The sequence below is a fragment of the Semicossyphus pulcher genome, unplaced genomic scaffold (assembly GCF_022749685.1).
Source record: "Semicossyphus pulcher isolate SPU_LCO1_2020_fin unplaced genomic scaffold, fSemPul1.0.p SCAF_20, whole genome shotgun sequence".
Taxonomy (NCBI): domain Eukaryota; kingdom Metazoa; phylum Chordata; class Actinopteri; order Labriformes; family Labridae; genus Semicossyphus; species Semicossyphus pulcher.
In genome coordinates, this window is record NW_027211694.1 from 20,075,839 (window position 1) to 20,094,923 (window position 19,085).

General features: G+C 45.1%; 1 protein-coding gene across 1 annotated transcript in view; it reads right to left on the bottom strand.

Moving 5' to 3' along the window:
- Positions 1–17,899, bottom strand: part of nav3 (neuron navigator 3) — a 237,103-nt gene extending 219,204 nt beyond the window's left edge. Inside the window, exon 1 of the mRNA XM_069671283.1 lies at positions 17,635–17,899. Within this exon, the coding sequence (XP_069527384.1) occupies positions 17,635–17,892 (258 nt within the window). The 5' untranslated portion in view covers positions 17,893–17,899. The remainder of the gene's footprint in view (positions 1–17,634) is intronic.
- Between the last annotated feature and the right edge of the window lie 1,186 nt (positions 17,900–19,085).

Sequence of the window (19,085 nt, forward strand, 5' to 3'; positions counted from 1 at the left end):
TCCCAGATTGAAACCACACTGCCTCTGTGACCTCTGGACTGCCTTCTTCTCAAAGCTTCAGCGATTGAATAAAGAGACTAGCTGTGGAAAGTGTGCGTGTGTGATGATGGCTGTGCGGTGGAAACATAAGGTGGAGTTTAGGGCAAATTGAAAAAAAAAAGGGGAAGAGAAAGAAAGAAATCTGCTCCTTCACAGTGAAAAAGTTGAAAGCTAAAAAAGAAGGTGTTGCCAGATGCCAGGGGACAAACATGGAAGATACATCAAGCCCTAACTCCCTCCGGTTGAGCGTGACGTTACGAAGCATGCGAAGAGTATTGATACAGAAAAACGTGCGGACGGTCGGCTTCGCTGAGTTCATTCAATTTTTCCAGTGAGGACAGATGGAGGCTCACTGCTGTAGAGAACTCACTGGGAAGCCTGTGTAGTCCTCACGGAAGAGGGGCATAATTCCACATGTCACATAGCATCAATAAATATGTTAAAATATTTAAACAGATTTTCCCTAATTACACCCCTCCTGACCTCTGGAGGCGATACCGCCGTGGGGCCGACCACTTCAGGCTCGTGTTTAAACAACCGCAGATGTAATTCCTCACATTAGGCGCCTAACTTCGCCCGGGACCTTATTATACGGTGTACCACTTGACATGGATGGCAGTGCTCACCAGCCCTGCCGCCACCTCCAAGGCAAACATACTTTTACTGAGTGCGGCTAATATTCCAGCCCAAAACATTAGCTGAAGTGTCTTATGCTGAGGACAGACAGAGTGCAGCCACTAAGTACGCGAGCTGCTGTCTCAGCTGGGTTCTGGGCTTGGCACATTTGCGTACAGCAGTGGAAAATGTACCCTTAATCCCATCTAATGGTACAGCGCCTTATACCCCATCCTCTGATACACCCACAGTCAGCAGACAGAATGACTAATTTAGACTTTAGTGTCCTTCTTTGCTTTTACCGACATCTCTCTTCATCACGCTGAGAGTGAAAACACTTTCACTCTGCAGGCACGCAACACTTCATTTACCTGCTTTTAATGCAAATCGGATATATTTGTCAAACTACACTGTCGGGGAAACAAAATATACTTCCCTCCAACCTGAGGAAGGTTTTTATGATGCTTCTTTGATCATCCAAACAAAAAAGGACGAGAGCAGCGCCACGGTTTGACTTCAGGAACCCTGCCGTTGTAAACACCGTGCTGAAACACACACACAAACTGATCAGCTTTTCCTTGACTCATTGTTTTCAGTGTTCCCACTGTTCCATTTGGAACGGTTCATGAGAGTAAAAGCTCGAAGAGTGCGTGCAATGCGAGGACTGCTGCTGCAGCCAAACATTGAAAATGTCAACTTCCTGGCAAGCACACAGCGCCTTTAATCATCATATTGTAACGGCACTTTCCCCTTGAAGGTTTGAGCTAAATAGCTGCAGTGTTGGTGGAGCTTTTGTGGTTTTGAAGCTGCAATATTATTACAATACATACAGTTATACCTCCCTGTGTTGCTCTGTAGATAGTATAAGTTACTGCTAGTGTTTGGGGTCCCACTGTGGCCAACCATGCCAACAATACAGCAGGCTCCCAAAGCGCTGCAAGGTGACACAGGAACATCTGTAAAAAGATGTTTAATGGGTTAATCTCCAAATCCTTTGAGTGTTTGCACCTAGCCTTTTGAAGGATTATGTGGTTCCAGTAAAGATTTTGTGGGCTCGTTTGCAGCAGCTGGTGTATATATGTGGGATCAAATAGAGCAAGCTGGTCATTATATCATGGCCACTTTCACATTAGGGTTTTCACTTAACCAGTCAGAGCTTATTTTATAATATGACTTGGCTTGCTGAGCTTTAGATTTCTGATACATTCACAGTGATAGCTCATCAGGTTTGCAGTATCTGGAGCTAGCACTGAAATAAATGTAACCATAACTGAATAGTTGCACATATATCGTAGGCACATTTTCAGCAACCTGTTGAGTTTATAGAAGAAGCTAAGCGCTATGATCAAGCATTTGGCTTCTCTTGCTTTCCAAAGTTTGATTGCATAACCTGCAGTTATTATAAAAACACACACACACCAGATCCATTGGGCCATAAAATCTGTTAGCAAGATGGTGTTGAGCATACTAAGCTGTAAAAATGTCTACATGCTGCTATGCCAAAGGCAAAGGAACCCTCCCAAAATGAGGGTGAAGTGGGTTGGTATAAAGAGTAAACAACTGTGCTATTAAAGTGTTACAGCCGGAGCTTTTAACGGCAAGCGCTACTCTGGAGTGGAAACCTGGGAAAACAAGTCTAACACATATTCACACATGAAGGCAAACACACATTCCTGTCCCTTCTTTTTCACACACTCGCTATCTACTCACAGTGCAGGCACATCTATGCAGAAACGGCTGCTACATATTTGTATTTCATACACATGCAAACACCCAAACATACAGTATGTACAGTATGCTAATTGGTAGCATGGAGTGTATAAAAGGTAAAAGCTGCTGTTCAAGTTCCTTCCAAGACATTTTACAAGCAGGAAAACCTGCAGCAACCACAAAGTACACATTAAAAACAGAGTGCTAGCATCATGCATATTGAGACCTCATCTGAATTCTGCAACCATTAGTGTCCTGCTTTAAAGAGCAGCTCCAGTCATGTTTTAATACATAAAAAATGCTTGAAACAATACATTATGTCTGATATGTTCTTTTTCTGCAAATTACACTTGTAAAAATCCTCCCAAGGCATCTCCTCCTTCTCCCTCATTAAACATTCATGAATCTGCATAGGCCCCGCCCACTATGCAAATTTCCAAACGCCCCCTTGTTGCGAAAAGAAAACACGTCTCTGCCGTCCTTTAGTGGCAACTTGTTTAAATGTAGCTAGCCTGAAATGCAGTTATTAGCAGTATTAGCATAGTGAGTTAGCAAAAATTACGATGACGGTTACAGCTGGCTCGTGCATCGCCGAAATGGTTGCCATAGGTTGGACATGATGATATGCATAGCGTCACCCCGTCCATTGACAGGATTGGCTCCTTAGGTTTGTGACGTCTCAAACCTGCCAATCTGAAAGCGTGTTGTTCAGCCTGTCCTTGGTACACTGCAGTTTAAAAGCAGAGATGACTGCTGATGTTGTCCCTGATATGTCTTACAGCACATGGAGATGTTTACACGGTTAAACACTGGATTTTCACTGGAGAGTGGCTTTAAGGTTTTGCCCAAACAAGACTTCTACACTGAAACAACTCCACCATGGAAGGAGACACACAAATAACCTTGTATCTTGTATGATGATTCATTATATCCTGTAGCGTTTATCATGATTCCTGAGCTATCATCAGGTATTTGAGGTATTGCTCTGCTGCTGAACACACTCTAGAGAAATTGGAGAGATGGCTGAATAGTCGTTCAACAGAGCAATGTTTCTTAAAGGTATAACAGTAGATAAATCCAAAAAGGAATTGGGATGTAGCTTTATGACACACCTAAGATTTTCCATTCCTTCTTAAGAACTCAGCTTGGGTCTGGTCAAGCCTCTGCTACAGCTCTGCATCTCTATGTCAAGCCTGTCTCGCACACCTAATGTACTCTCTGTTCCAGCAACCTTCAATTATAGAGGGAGAGAGGAACTGCTGGTGGGTGAGAGGTTAGCTGCTGCCGGACTGTACTAGATATCAGTCATCAAGTGGAGATTTGTTGGATGTGGGAGAGGACATTACCTTTCAACCCAAAGGCCCAATCTCCCTCTCACTTTCTCATGTGTGAAGCGGTGAAACGTTGTAAAAGATTGACCAGCAGACAGCCAGAAGGCCCCCCGAGGCCAGTCTTTCCTCCTCCTGCTCATTCAACACATCTGGGGAGCAGCACAACGATCATGAGGAGAACCCAAACATCCTGGTGAACAGCAGAGTCAGCACACAGAACGGACCCTATGGTCTTACTACGTGCAGTCAGTTTGCCTCAGATCGGCTGCTACATAATTAAAGTTTTCCTTCTGGTGCTTCTTACAAATTGCTCCAAGAGGTATGTGGGTAAGTTTCCATCGAATACACGGTGTTTTTTCTGATCATGCTTAAGACTGATGCTGCCCTCTGCAGCAGGCATCAAGTCTGTGTATATTAAACACAATAACATACCAAGCTAACAGCACATGAGAATCATTTACATTTTTAGGCATTGATCAGCTCTTCTACTTTAAAGACAATTGAATGTACGGTCAGTATCTTCCAGTATCTGGGAGTTCACAAATTGGACTGCCCAAGAAAGACATTTCATCTTCCCCTCTCTTCTCATACTGTCTGTCCAACAGCTTCTCCCAGTATCCCACTCCTTCTCTCTGTGGTCTGGGCTATTGTATAACACACACGGTATACTGCTGCCTGCGCCAGAGGATCCTTACCCCCTGAACACTGTAACTCAAGCCCGCCTCCCCAAGACTAATGGCCCCTGTCAAGCTCACGGAAATTAATATCAGCCAGCTGAGATCTGACGACAGCAAGGGAGGAAAGGGCAATGCTAGCTCGTCTCCATGCTTCCATAAGCCTCCTCAAATTCCTCTTGCAGCTTCACTCTACATGCATACGTAGATGGATGAAATGAGCGGTAAGGTGTTGGACAAAACCGAATGTGCTCCATGCAAGTGGTCCCCGAGGATCATTCCAAATTGAGAAGTTGAATTTGAATCCTCCCCGTTTACACCTTAGATGTGGACTTCTCTTTTATGCTTGGATTTCGTGGTCAAAGGGTATCTCTGTTGGGTATTTTTTATATGACGCACCTGGCTCAAACTGCAACCACCTCCCAATCCCATAAGATAAGCCTGGCATAAGCTTTTAGACCTCCACCCTCTATCCAATTTCTTCTCCTACTCTCATGCCCTTTCACAACCTTATTCAAATGGCTTAATTCCAACTGTAACCTACAGAGTAATATTTAGCTCCTTAAATCATGGTACGAGGCAGTGTCCCTGACATAACTACCACTATTTCTCCTCTCCCTTCAGGCTCACACTTTTCCTTCCCACCCTCCCAGTTTCCTTCCCCCACATCCTCAAGCCCACCCCTCTCTAGGTAGCCTACCTTCAGCTGTTCTCTTCCCAAGGCCAAGAGGAGGGTGCCAGATGCAGAGAGTGATTAAGGATTTAAACCTGAATGACGTGCCAGCATCTGCTTCCAATCCAGGGGTGAGTTAACTCCTACCATCCACATCTTCTTTGAATAAATGCTAAATAATACACGACACAGTTCTGCCACTCACTGTGCCTCCTCTGAGTGGCCTTCCCCTTGCTTGTGCTCAGCCCTTGTGCTTCCTGGAGAGAGTCGCACAGCAGCTTAGGTCACGGGCTACTCATCTTGAAGTACCTTGCATCAGCCTCTCCACATGAATCATATCCTCTGGACTCACTCTAATTGCACTCAGATAATCTTCTCTACCCATTTGCTTGATTATTTTCTCCTCTGCCTGTAATTTCCAAGAACTCCCTGAAATAGTCATTGCCTTCAGATTATCTTTCAGTCCTGAATAAACAGTGGCTCTGAACACTACTATTATTAATTGTTGGTTCTGAAATGTATAAGAGCATCTCTCTTACATGAGGCATGGGGATCCTTGGTAAAGTAGAGGTTTAAGGTGCCGATCAAGGCCTGTAATTTCCTTGATTCAAATCCAACCCTAGTCTTTATAACATGTCAGACCTCAGGCAATATTTTTGCTTTCTTTGAAGCATCTGCATTGGGAAGTAGCGTAGAGCAAAACAAAAGACTCTTGTCTTCCGTCAATAGCAAGTTGCCCCTTTGCATGCGAACTCAGGCAGCTGCTACAAGGCACCTCTTGTCATCTCGTTACGACTCCAGTGATGAGTCTCTTTAGTCCGAGATGGTGGACAGCCATTCCTCATCATTCAGGGATTATGAGGGAAAATGTTTGCTCGTTTGGCCAAGCTTTCTGGACCACCACAAATCTCTGTTAAGGGAATTGTATGACCCGAACCCTCAACCTCTAAACCCATCATCGAAGCATTGACCTTCCACCGTTGATGGAGACAAAGATTCTCTGTATGTGCAATTCCACTTGAGGAGGGCCATTACACCATTAAAAAGATTAAGCTGTAAAATATGAGTCTAAAGAGAGTACTATTCTTCACCAGGAATGAGAAGAAGTTGTTCCTTGTTTGGCAGCTGGGGAAAAAAAATCACAGATAAAGAGGCTGCCATTGGGAGTAGGCTTCAGCACTAGCACTGTCCTTGTTACAGATGGAATTCAACAAACCAATAGCTTGTTTAAGCAACAACAATCAAGGCCGGTGGGTGAGCAGAGGAAATGAGCAGAGCTCCAACAAAGCCTCGGAGGATGCATCAACAAAAAAACCCAGGGTTGTTAAAAGCGAGTATGAGCTTTCACATGGGAGCAACAACAGCAGCAGCCAGTAAATAAAACCAAACTCCAATGTGTGTCAGGAGACTTATCCTGTGAGAAAAGTTGCTCCGGCCCAAACAGCAGAGCTTTGTTGGCCATGTGGGGAGGCCAATGGAGGGAGGAGGAGGAGGAGAAGGGAGTGAGAGAAGAAAGAGAGAAAGTGAAACGGGAGGATGAAATTAGACTATAGCTGACCATCTCTGGAGACACTGTCCACGGCCAGTAGTTTATGTTTAACACTCATTAATGGCTAGAGTTAACGCACTTTATGGGCAAACTTAATACAGTGGAAAGACAGAGGCAATAAGGTTGTGAGGCTGAGGCGGAAACCACTATTTTTAATGGAGTGGTGCTTTACACTTTGGTCCACCTGCAGCCCAGAGGAACAGCAATATGACGAAAGCAGCAATAGAATACTGCTGACAATGGAGTATAGTCTTTAAGAGCTCCTTAATGACAAACCTGAGCGCTAACGGCCCCAGGTTAATCCTTTCAGAGATCTCTTGGACCCCGTTACTTTAAAAAACTTTTCTTTTTCCTGAGGAATTACAGACCTGCGAAGTAAAACATGTCCAAGAAGGGACAGTTCCAAAGCTCTGGGAAAGGTCTGGTCCATAAACTGGACCCGGCAAACCTGGAAGTGTTGAATACAACAAACTCTTCTCAGTGTATAACATGTTTAATAAAGTCAAACTGTGCTTCTAGTGTCTATCATTCAGTTTATCCATCTGCCTGTCCCTATTCTGGGCGGCGATGTGTCTGTGTTTAAACCATTATACAGTAGATTGCCACTAAGTGTGATGTGTAATCATACCTATGGATGATTGAATCTCTCCAATACACTTAACCTAACATGCCTATAAACAGTGGGAGGCAACACGGGATGAACGTGCAAACCACACAGAAAGAACGCGGGACAGGAATGCAAGCAGCGTTCCTCTTGCTGTGAGACACAGACAGATATATGGCCACATGGCTCCAGTCGCAGCTTTCACTTCACTTTCACACTCAATTTATCGCTACCAAAAGGCAACAGATACATCGAATGCTGCCATGGTGCTGTTCTGACAGGCTTGAGGCTGGATGGGGTCACGCACCACTGAGCCAGCCTATGACCTCATGGCTCCATTAGGCTTAGTGAGTCTGCCTTGACCTGCACGGTCTTTCTGCAAGTGTGTACACCATCACGCTGCCATGGAAACACTAGAAAGGCCAATTTTAAGTTGTCTTGCACTTCCAAATCAAGATTTTTTGCTGGTTTAAAATCATTCCAACATAACCATACTTTAAATTCAGATCAGGAAATAGTTCTTATAACTAATGGAAGGGGTACAAAGTTTATTTTACTTCATACAAATTTGACGCTCAGATGAAGGCAAAAAGTCTAAAAAGGGAAGCGACCGTCAGCGAGGAAAATCAAGAGTTACAACCGGAGCCAACCGTGGACGTCACACATGCAACACTGTCTGGATATCTGGGAAGTGTGCACCTGCAATTACCGTTTATCGCCATAGGTGCCGCCAAAGACAACAAAACTGAGCTCTTCGCGATTACAACTTTAAAGATGTGCATTTTACTTTTTGCCTCTGACTAAATTTAGCACCTGTGGCAGAGGACCTGATGACCTTTTCGAAATCAACGTAAAACAACCGAAAGGTTCTAAAGCAAGCATGCACATGTGGCACTGTAAAGCAGTGTCAATAAAATGTCCTCAAAATGCACACAAGAAAATCCCTCGCAGGGCGCTGCTGCGCCGAGTAAACACACAGAAATATATGAGAAAAAAGCAATGATTTTCATTTGGCATTTTATTGGCCCTTACATAAGACAAAGAAAATGCAGAAAATAAGAAAAACCGACATGTCTGCATTGAAAAAAAAAGTGGGGAAATAATGAGAACACAGATGCTGGTTGTGGGTAATGATGAGTCTAAATATGAGGGCTAACCGCTCCAAAAAAAACATGTGTGCTCGCTCTGTTAAGCGCCCTGTAAAAGCTTGTGCCAAGGGTGGGTACAGCTAGAACCGCCACCCAGTATCCCACCAGAACGCCTTTTCATCCAGCCATCTGCGTCTGACGGTTGGTTTGTGTTTTTGTTTATCAAAAACATCCAACAGTAAACCCTAAATGTAACCCACGTGTGGGTGATGATTTTCAGCAGCACTCGTTTCACGTTCAAACTGTTGCAAACCGTTCGCACCTGAGAACTACCGACTGCAGCCGGAGTCTTTTTAATGGAGGAGCTTTATTGGAGCAAGTGGAGACAAAGTTGGCAGAGGCTTCATGAGGACTACATGTACTCTTTAAAGCTGTTTAAAGCATGGGGACAAACAATCTATACGCCTTGGAAGTGCCAAGTAACAGTAATCATTTTGATTGTCAGTGATCTACCGCCGTTGCTGTGTAAGCTCTGAGTCAGTACCACAGAGACCGCTTGCTTGACTCATAACATCAACGATCATTCCCCCTGCAAGCCTCAGACACATCCACGGAGCAATGACCCTGGTTAGCATGTGCTATGGGACATGTTAGGATGTTTGCTCCCTGCGCGTGGTCGGACGCTTTGACACCGGTTGTTGTGACTTTCACAGATGTTTCCTCGCAGCTGCCTGGGTCACGGTTTAACGCGTTGCAGAGATAGAGATAAAAAAGTGATTGAAGGACTACAGCGGAAGGTAAGGAAGGAGAAAAAGGGAAGAGTGACCTATTCGTTCAGCAGAGGAAAGGTTATCTGTGACAGCCGGAGAGACAGAACTAGGCCAGGTGTGTGTTAACTCCCTCCTGCTGCTTTCCCCATTAGAAATACCACAGAGGAAGAGAAGAGGCAGAGAAAGAAAGATGGAGGGAAAGATGATGGGGGAAAGGATGGAAAACAAAGAGAAGGAAAGGTGAGTAAAGGTCAAAGGAAAATACCAGTAAGTGAGTTGGAAGGAGTGCAATACGAGAAAGGCTCCAGTCATGAGAGACAAGAAAAAAGCAGGCCAGAGAAGGACTCAGGGAGGAATGCTGGGAATGGGAAAGAGCAGAAACGACGGTGACGGGAGACGAAGTGGAAAAAACTAGTTCTTGGAAGATGTGAAAGAAGGGATTGAGGGGAGAATAAAGGAAGGAAAGAAGCGCACGCTAAGAAAACACAGAGACAGAGAGAGCGCTGACAGACGGCTGAAGAGAGACAAATGAGGGAAATCTGAGGCGGAGGTAAAGATGTTCAGCCATCGCTACACACTCAAAACATCACGTGTGTGTGTCGAGGTAAATGTTGTGACCTTGTAGTGACCTTCTGCAAGACAAGCAACGGCTGTGTTACACTGCATGAGTGTTTGTACAGCGATAAAGTAGTTCCGGGCAATCAATATCACCCTGCTTAAACTGCTCTATATTCACCTTGTAACAAGCAAGTGAAAGCACAATGTGTGAGTACAGATTAAGATATGATACGATTTCTGCAGCCTTCACCATCTACACGACCACCAACATGATCAGATGGATGCATGCAACATATACCGCTTAAAAAAAAAGAGTGCTTTGTGTCTCTAAAGGATTCTTCTTTATGCTTGTGTTTCTTCTGGCATGGCATTAAACAAGTGAAGCGTCTCTCTCTCTCGGATCATTTAGCCGGCCTACCTTTGAACTAGCAGAAAGCCTGGAGCAAGTGTGTGTGCGTGTGCGAGAGCAATATACCAGCCTCTGCATGAGATGAGAGCAGGGTAACGATCTTCCACATACGTGCACTTTTCTGCAGTGCTATAAAAAGTGAGTAACAAAAACATCAGAGAAAGAATATGATGAGACAATAACAGGGCAGAGGAGGGCTTTGTTCACTTTCATCTCAGTTATTTGTTAAAATTATGGAGACTCTGGGCTGAGAGAGTGTAAAGAGACCCAAAAAGCCATGTGCAAGACGCTGTCATAGCAAACACTCAGCCTGAGTCAGGGTCCTTGAGCAAAGCAATACATGCTTAAAGCTTTAAATCTGGAAATTAAAGGATAATTCTGATATTTTAAGGCCTTTTTAACACTTTCAAAATGACTAAAAAGGTACAAAAGTTTGTGGAATTGCTCCAGGGACAGGCTCAGACTGTTATTTCAAGTGTCTGACAACATTAGGGAAATTCAACATTGTCTTTAACCAATTACTCGTCCCATTACTCGAGTAATCACTTTGTAGGGGTTTTTGTGTGTGTTTTTTTCCCATGCGGCCCAGTCTACAAAAGTTGCGCAATGAAATTATGCATATGCAGGCTTATCCAGTTTACAACACTGGCCATGTAAAATCTGTAATTTTACGTGGCAGAACATGGGAATCGCTGGTCGATTGCTTTCAGTTTGCAGTTTGAAAGGGTTAGTTCAGATCAAACACAGTACTTGTATCACTCACTATGAAGCAAACAGACTAACTGACCGAGGAAGGAGTAGCAGCAACTTACGTGTTCTGCAAGATAAAATTAGACTTTTTGTCAATGGAGTCCGGTGGCTTTAAAGAGTCATATCATGGCTGTTTCTGGTTTCAAAAAAAATCTTTTTTTGGCCTTTTATGCCTTTATTGAGAGAGAGAGAGAGAGAGAGAGAGAGAGGATAGTGGATAGTGTTGGAAACAGTGGGAGAGAGAGTGGGGATGACAGTCGAGCCCGGGGCCGCCGCATCGAGGACTGTAGCCTCCGTATACGGGACGCGCACCCTTCGAAAAAGGTATCTTACTCTTACACAAAGTCGATTTCAGTATGGATTCTGTCCATAGAGTTGTCAAACACTTCACTATCATAATCAATTGCAGAAATATCTGAGCCTTGCAGTGGCAAAGACAAGTGGATGCACTCCTCCAAAGACTACATTGCAGCCATTGCAGGCCATCTTCCAGCTGAAGCAATCTGCTGAAGCTCTTCCAAAAGATTTCTTACCTCATAGTCATTTAACCCCAAAGTATGTCAAAAAAAAAGTTTGAAACCCTCAAATTCTCCCTTCAAAATCCAATTAGAGGGCAACATGTAGTCACAGTTTATAACCTTTTAATTAACACAAAAGTGTTGGCTTCTTCATACCTCTGGTAAAACAAGAATGAAGCCTCAGCCATCACTGAACTCTCCATGAATTTTGACCTACAAAAATGTTTCACTGCTGCTCATGTACTTGAACTTGTTTTGCACTGAGTCTTATTTTTCTTGGTGTTTTGGAGCGAGCACTATGACTGTACTTCCAGGGGAGGGTATTTTTAACCGGTGTGGCTGTACTGTAAACACCAGCCGCTCTGTGTGTTCTCACTCCAACATTTAAACACCGCAGCCGACAGCAGACTCCCCGCGGCACGAAAGGCAATGAAATACTGTGTGTGAGGCAGAAAGCTCGGGGAGGAGGAGGAGGGACAGAGCATTGGAAAGCATAATATTGTCTCAAATATTTTTCCAATTTCAGCCCCAGGGGTCATTAAGGAATCTCAGCGGCGTGGGGGAATGCTGCAGAAGTGGACAGACTAATGCAAGTCAATCACATTAGTGGAAGTTATTCAGCCTCAACATATGTTAACCTAATCTGATGTTTAGTGTTACATTTCTTATTTAATTTGATAATCCTACGGTTCAAAAATCACCAAAAATCACTGCCATGTTTCCGACTTGGATCAGGCCAAGAGAGCTGGGGTGGACTCCCCTGTTAACACATTATTTCTGATTGGCTGAACAGACCGCTGACTGTTGACCTTCATGCTGCAAATGCCACTAAAGTTGCAAGGACAAACTACCGCTGAGCCGCAGCAAGAACATGAAGATTATGACAAAAACTTCAGAACAAAACTTGGCCTGAGTTATGCGCGTGAGCGGTTTGAACAAATAGGCAATTTTCATGCCAATCCTCTTGTCATTCTACACTGGAGTTGAAGAAGTTGTGGTTCCCTTTTCAAGAAAGCAATTTTGAATCAATCTAACAGCCGCTCCAGTCTCATCACGGGGTGTTTTAAAGTTCACTCCCTGCCCTCGCCGGCTGGAAGAAGTGCAAAAAAAAATAGCTTCCTGCTCGTTAGCCTTAACACCTCCATCACGACGACAACTTCTCTTCCAGATATGGAGTCCGGCACACGGCGAGTCAGACCACCCATGACTAGGACACATTCAAACAACTGCACAACCCATCCTAACCACCCCCCCCTCCCTCCCTCTGCTGGAACAAGTTGCCCCCCTCTCTCGCTCCCTGTGTTCTCTCTGTTGTTTCAGCGGTGTCAGAGCCGCTCGAGGGCGAAGAGCGAGAGCTGAGTGAGAGCACACTTTGACCACTGACGTGCTGGACAAAACCATGAATGTAATAGTGCTGAACTGTGGCTCAGATGGCTTGAAGTGATATAACCAAATACTCCACATGGTTCCTGTTCATATTCCTCCTTTAGCTAACTCCAAATGTGAGGTCATAACCATTGCAAATGTCGCTGTAATGGAGCTAATAAACAAATGGTGGAAATAAGCGATCAAAAGCAGAAAAAGAGAGGAAGAAGACAAGAGTAAGAGACGGTGTCAGGCCCACCCAGAGAAAGAGAAAGAGTGGAAGCAGAGGTTTGTTTACATTCTACTCACTCACTCAAATTCACTGGACCCCGACATTATTCCCTGAGGAACTCCACCTCACTTTCCTACTTTGAACCCACCCATGTTGTTGCCTCGAGCATTATCGAGCCAGGGCAGGAGATGCTCCCAACAACAAAAATAGGCAACAACAAACCCTGATTATTCTCCTCAGTCCTCAGTGTACACACACGCACACACACACACACAAACACACATCAAGAGAAGGAGAATCAACAGGATGTGTTTTGTCCTCTAAGTGGGTGAGTGTGTCTGGCACTAGTCCGCACTTCCGGCAAACGTTTGTGTACTTATACTTGAGGAGCGACATTCCGGGATGACATTTCACTGACATCAGAGGCCGGCAAAAATAGCAGCCTGCCACAGTCAAAGCTGGTGTATACAGTGAGCTGCATTTCTGAGATAAAGATTCATTCACCATATACAGCTTAGCTCCATTCTGTTGACACAAGAGAGGGCATGTCAGGGTAGAACGACAGCAGAGAGATAAATATAGAATGGGTTTCTTGGTATTGTAAATACCCTGTTTGCACATTTATCCTGCACCCAATTACTCATATATGTACCTGAAAGTCATGCACTCATAGAGGCATTGTGTTTATAACGCAACTCTCTATTTGAATGCTCACGCTTGAGTTTCCCAAACGTTTTCTTCGTCATTTTACTGAGAAGCTCAATTCAGTAATTGCCTGTATTCTTAGGGTCAAGACCAAAAAAGGCCTGGAGATTAGAGGAGAGGGCAGGTTATTAAATATATTTAACTCAGTTCACAGGAAAGAACAAGGGCTGAGTGTGGGGAAGCATCGAGTAGTGAGTACACCGAACTTTAAATGAATCCCATAAACACCCACACAATTCTTCAAGGATGACTAAAGTTGAATCAAATCAACATAATTTAATCTTCTGCTGTACTATAGATTTAATAAAAAGGTGTGATGCAATCTTAAAGTCCATCTCAAGAAGGACTCCAAATTACTCACTTAAAACGTCCCGGGGGCCGTGGGATTTGGACAGCTGCCAAAACTCGTGATGCACAAAGATAATTCCCTATCAGTGGTGGCGGCGCTGACACTTCATTAAAGCTCAGTCGACTCAGATAAGCTCTTCATTCCAGCTCGTCATCCCGCAGTGCCAGAGGCAGTGACTGATGTGAACTGTCAGTGGCGAGTGCCACAGGAAGAGCAAACGTCTCGCCTCGTCTCAATCAAGAGGGGAAATGGGAGTCATTGACAGGTCAAAATCTTAGATGGATTGAGATGGGAGGATTTGGATGAGATACCAAAATACTCAAGGTTTAGGCTGCCACCTGCTAATGTTTGAGACGCTATGCAATCATTTATGTTATGGTCATCTACCTTAAAGGAGCAGCTCACTCTGGAAAAAGCCACTGTCAGTCAAAGCTGGTGTTCTCTGTAATCGATGGAAGCAATAATATTTGAAATTGGTGCCATAGTTGTGGAGAAAGTTGTACAAACAGCTCGTGGTTTTGCCCATTCTACATTCCTACAACACCCAGCATGCACTGCGCCCCTCCTTCTGAAAGCGAGAGACTCTGGAGTGAAATACTACCGTTTTTGCTGCAGGCAATGGCTCAGAGCGGTACAGAATCTGAAAATCAACAATATATATTGTTATATACCGGTGGAACATCTAAAAAGCAGCCCACCTTTCAAACCTGACATCTTTGAACGAGACATGACATCAGAGGCAGGCGTCCTAGATTTAGGAAGTGTAGTTTACTAAGCTCCCTGGCCTCTGGCGGAGGTTTTCCAGGGCCCATTGGAGAAGGGGATACCATCCTCCAAAGGCACAGAGCCAAATTGCATTTTTTCCTACCATAATGGCATTAGCTCCCCGTAATAGCATGATGGGACTGAGGTTGAAAATCGGCGAACTGGCCCTTTAACAGTGGAATCGACCCTCGAGACGGGTGGTGGGTGATATCACACTGGGAATACCATCTTAAGTAATCTAACTATAGATGCAAGCTGTTGTCACCTGAGAGCTGCAGACGTGAAGTTGTTGAATGATTCATGGTAATGGTTTTATTAAAAACTAGTCAAAGTACATGAATGGACAAGCTTCATCTTTGATTGCTAAATCACAACATCCTCAAAGCCAGACAACCACGCTTCACTCTCGTAGGTGGTCTTCATTATAACTGCTCACTCTTATTTGATTTCTGTCTGCATCTGCTATCAAAACACACACGTGTCAGGTAGGAAACACCTGTGAACAGACAGGAACTTAGAAATGCAGACGCAACTCGTAGACACTCCTATGAAACTAGGTGCAGTCTATTGTGCTGCAGATCCGGGGAGATTATCTATCAAATAATACAAACAATATAAACACATCTGAGATTAGCCGCAGCTAATTCTGAACGGTGTCCAAAATGATCCTTGTCTGGAGAGTTGAGTCGCATCAGTTCTGTGCACTTTTCTCTTGCAGATGGATCCTGAGTGCAGCAGTCATTCAATTTGAAGTGACACTTATCGATTAAATGTGAAACCACGCAACTCAAACAGTTAACAAAATCAGCCCTGCCATCTTCTGTAAACATCATGCCAAAGAAAAATAAACCTCTTCTTCCTCCCTGCTTAGCTCTTAACCCCTTTTGTTTTTCTTGCACTTGTGTTGTGATCATTGCAGGCGCAGGAAGATTGTCAGGTTGCTACCATGCAGAGTCTTGCACTCCTTGTTGGCTGTTTATAGCCCCAGGAGTTTCAATCTTATGGCACAAATCTGCTGCCTTATTATTCTCCGCGATAAAACAACACAGTGGGTCAAGGGTCAAATATTCTTTTATTTAGGAGAGGTTGAATTTCCTTCGTTCACCAAGTAACTGAAATCTTCAAAGTTCCTCGCAAACAGCATCCAGGTTAGGATATCTTTAACCTCGGGCAAACAAGCCAACACACGCCGGCCCTATTGTATACGGGGGGTTGCATGTGCACAAACAAGAATGCTGCCATGCACTGCACACACACACACACACATAGTCCAAAGCTTGATCCTGCTTGATAAAAGGGACTCCAAACTAAACAAGGAGCGTTGGTTAATGTGAAGGAGTAATGACAGCGTTTACTCCACCTTCTCTCCCTTTTTCCCCCCCTTCTAAAAGCTCAAGAGGAAAGCTCTTAGGGTACTACACAACACAATTAGACAGACTAATTACCCCCTCCATACCACCAATTCCTCACCCACTCCGACAGGCCGGGGCAGGCAGGAGAGATCTGGCTTCCTATGAGCTTTCCAAGAAATGGGACTATGATGCACTGATTGTACATTTCAGGTGATTTAGTGGATGCTCCTTCAATAGGAAAAACCAGCAACAAGAAGGAGGGCATAGCACACTTGCAGTATCCCTGTGACAGAACAGCTTGAGGATAAAAGGGTGCTGAATAAACTAAGTCATTCATGATGGAACATGGATGCCGAAGTCTTAGGGGTTTTATTGGCCTTAGCAGAAGATTTGCAAGTTGTGTTAACAAGCGTAAAGTCAAGCTGAAGTTGCCAGTTCAGCAGCAGGTTAATGATGAAACAAGCAACCCCCCCTCTCTTGTAGTCACCCTGCAGGCGATTTGGACCCAGTCACGGACACGCCGGGGAGGATTTAGAGGCAGGGGATCGCTGACCCGCTCTTTGATGTCTCCAGCCCGCGTTTCCTCTAGGTCACGAGGAAAATTAGCAGCTTTGTTCACCATCAAAAGTCCAAGAGAGCCAGAAAAAGAATCAGGGTCAGGTCATTTTTTCTTGTTCCTGTTGGGAAGTCTTGTAACGGTTGAAAGAGGCAGTGCGGGTCAGAGGAGGAGGGGTAGGAAGAGGAGAGATCGACCGGCCAAACAGGAAAGTTTCAGTTTGTGCTCTGACAGCTCTGGATGTGGGACGGGCTGAGGCGCCGCTGAAAGTATTTGGCGGGGAGTTTTGAAAACCTCCACAGGACGGATCGACCCCGCCTTCTCCTCTGCAGCCTGAGGAACTGAGCCAAGTGTTTCTGCAAAGAGGAAAGGACTTGGCACAGCTTGAGTTTAGTATGGTGAACCACTTAAGACTGATCTCCGTGCGTCTATTAGAAAATCTGCAACATTTTGTCTCTGATGGGGGTATTAAGAATATAGCCTGGGAGCCAACGGGGCAGGTAATTCATCTGAAATATTACCCTGCATGGAAGGCGAGGGGAAAGAGAGCGTATTCAGACAAAGTTCCTCTAATCTTAGGGGCTTCTCAGGTAGCACCCATTACCCTTGTATTAGTTTCCCTCCCCATAGGGGGGCAGGCACGGTTCACTGCCCAGGTAGAGGTCTTAATTGTCTTGAGTAAAACACACTATTGCGCCCTTAAACTCTCCTGTTAGTGAATTATTTGCAGAGTGAATGGGCAGCAGGATGAGGTAATACACTGACAGCGATGCATTACTCATCCAGTTTCCCCTCTTAGATGATGACAAAAAATAGTAACTTCATTCCCTCAAGCAAACATGACTCATCACCGTATGCCCGAAATCTGTTTCAGAGCTAGACAGACACCTGCTCAAACCAAGACGGGGAAAGAGAGAATGACAGACACTGAGGGAAAGAGAGCGAGCCTGACAAGCCAGACACTGTTGGCTCATTCATCTCTGACACCTGTGGAGTGTCACTTTGCCAGACACAAGACTAACCTTGCAGATCTTGCTCTCCTCTGTCTCCGCTCTGGACTTCCCTTCAGGCGTCCTCTCCCGCTGGTACTCAGACTTGATTGATAGCTGGCAGGAGAGTCCTGGGGCGCCCTCACCTGCCCTGAGCTCCTGCTGCCGGGCCATGTAGCCCTGCGAGGTGGCCGCCCTGACTGCGCTAGGGATGGGGAGAGCGGTATGCACTGGCTTGGTGCCCACCGCCGAGGGTTGCCTGAGCTTGGAGGCTACGCCAACCACCGGCATGGTACTTCCCAGGCACGAAAATAACAACACAGGAGTGTGAGAGAGATCCAAAAGTACGGTGAGGGAAGGGAAACAAAACCTGTAGAGACTCCTCCTGATGTCTGGCACAAGAAAGTGAAAAAAAAAAAAAAAGTAAAAGAAAAAACTTGCAGTTGCCTCTCAGAGTGAGAGGAAAGCTACTGCGCTCATTCTGTAGCCTTCAGCGAGCAGAGCTCACAGAAACTGAGAAAGCTTCTCCTTCCTCCAGTTCACTCCCTCCTCCTTCTCCTCCCACAAGCAACACTCCTCCCTCCCCTTTCCTCACTCTCTCTCCCTCACTCTCTCTCCCTGTCAGAAGGGTACAACAAAGTCAGCCAATACAGTTCAAGGGGGCACGAACTGCTCTGGTAGGTAAAACCACCAGAACGGCAAAAACTGTGATTACCGAGACCTGAGTCTGCATGTGTGCGTGCATGTGTGTGTGTGTTGTTTCCAGTGCTCCCCAACACAACTGTCCAAACAGCTCCCTCGCTCTGTCCCTTCCTCCCTCTCTCTCTCTCTCCTCACGCTCACACCGAACACACACAGAAATAGACACACTCTTAGTCTGACTACATCTGGAGCTGCCCCTCCCTTTCATGAGCAAAAAAATAAAAAGTACAAATGTGAGAGGGGAAAATGCCCGAAGAGTCAAACATAATGGGGAAATCTTGAAGAGACTGTTTGAGGGTTGAGATAAGGACATGACAGCTCCAGGACGAGAGTCTGAGAGTTTGGAGGCGTCTTTATGAGGAAAAAAATGCCTGGGTTGTTGCTCAACTGGTTTCTACTGCTGACTTTTGCTCTTACCAGTATTCATTCTCAATAGCCGCTTTCCCACTGGTTAAAAAACCTGCTAACACCCGCTGACATCCGGCTTTTTTGCTTAACGGGAAAGGCTACAATCGACATTCAGACCCGGTTCAAATGACTCTGCGGTAATTATCGCCTCCGCTCCGATCGGCATTGATGGGAACACAAAACCCGTGTCGACACGGTTATCTCCGCCCCCTTTCTGTCGCGATGCTATGCTCCGTCCGTAACTTCTGTGACTCTGCAACAGATTTGTCGCGCCGAGTTTAATAAACAGATGACGGTGACCCAGCAGAAAAGCAACCGAAAGGAGGAGACTCCACTGGCAATGGGAACACAGACAATCGGCATCTATAAACCTG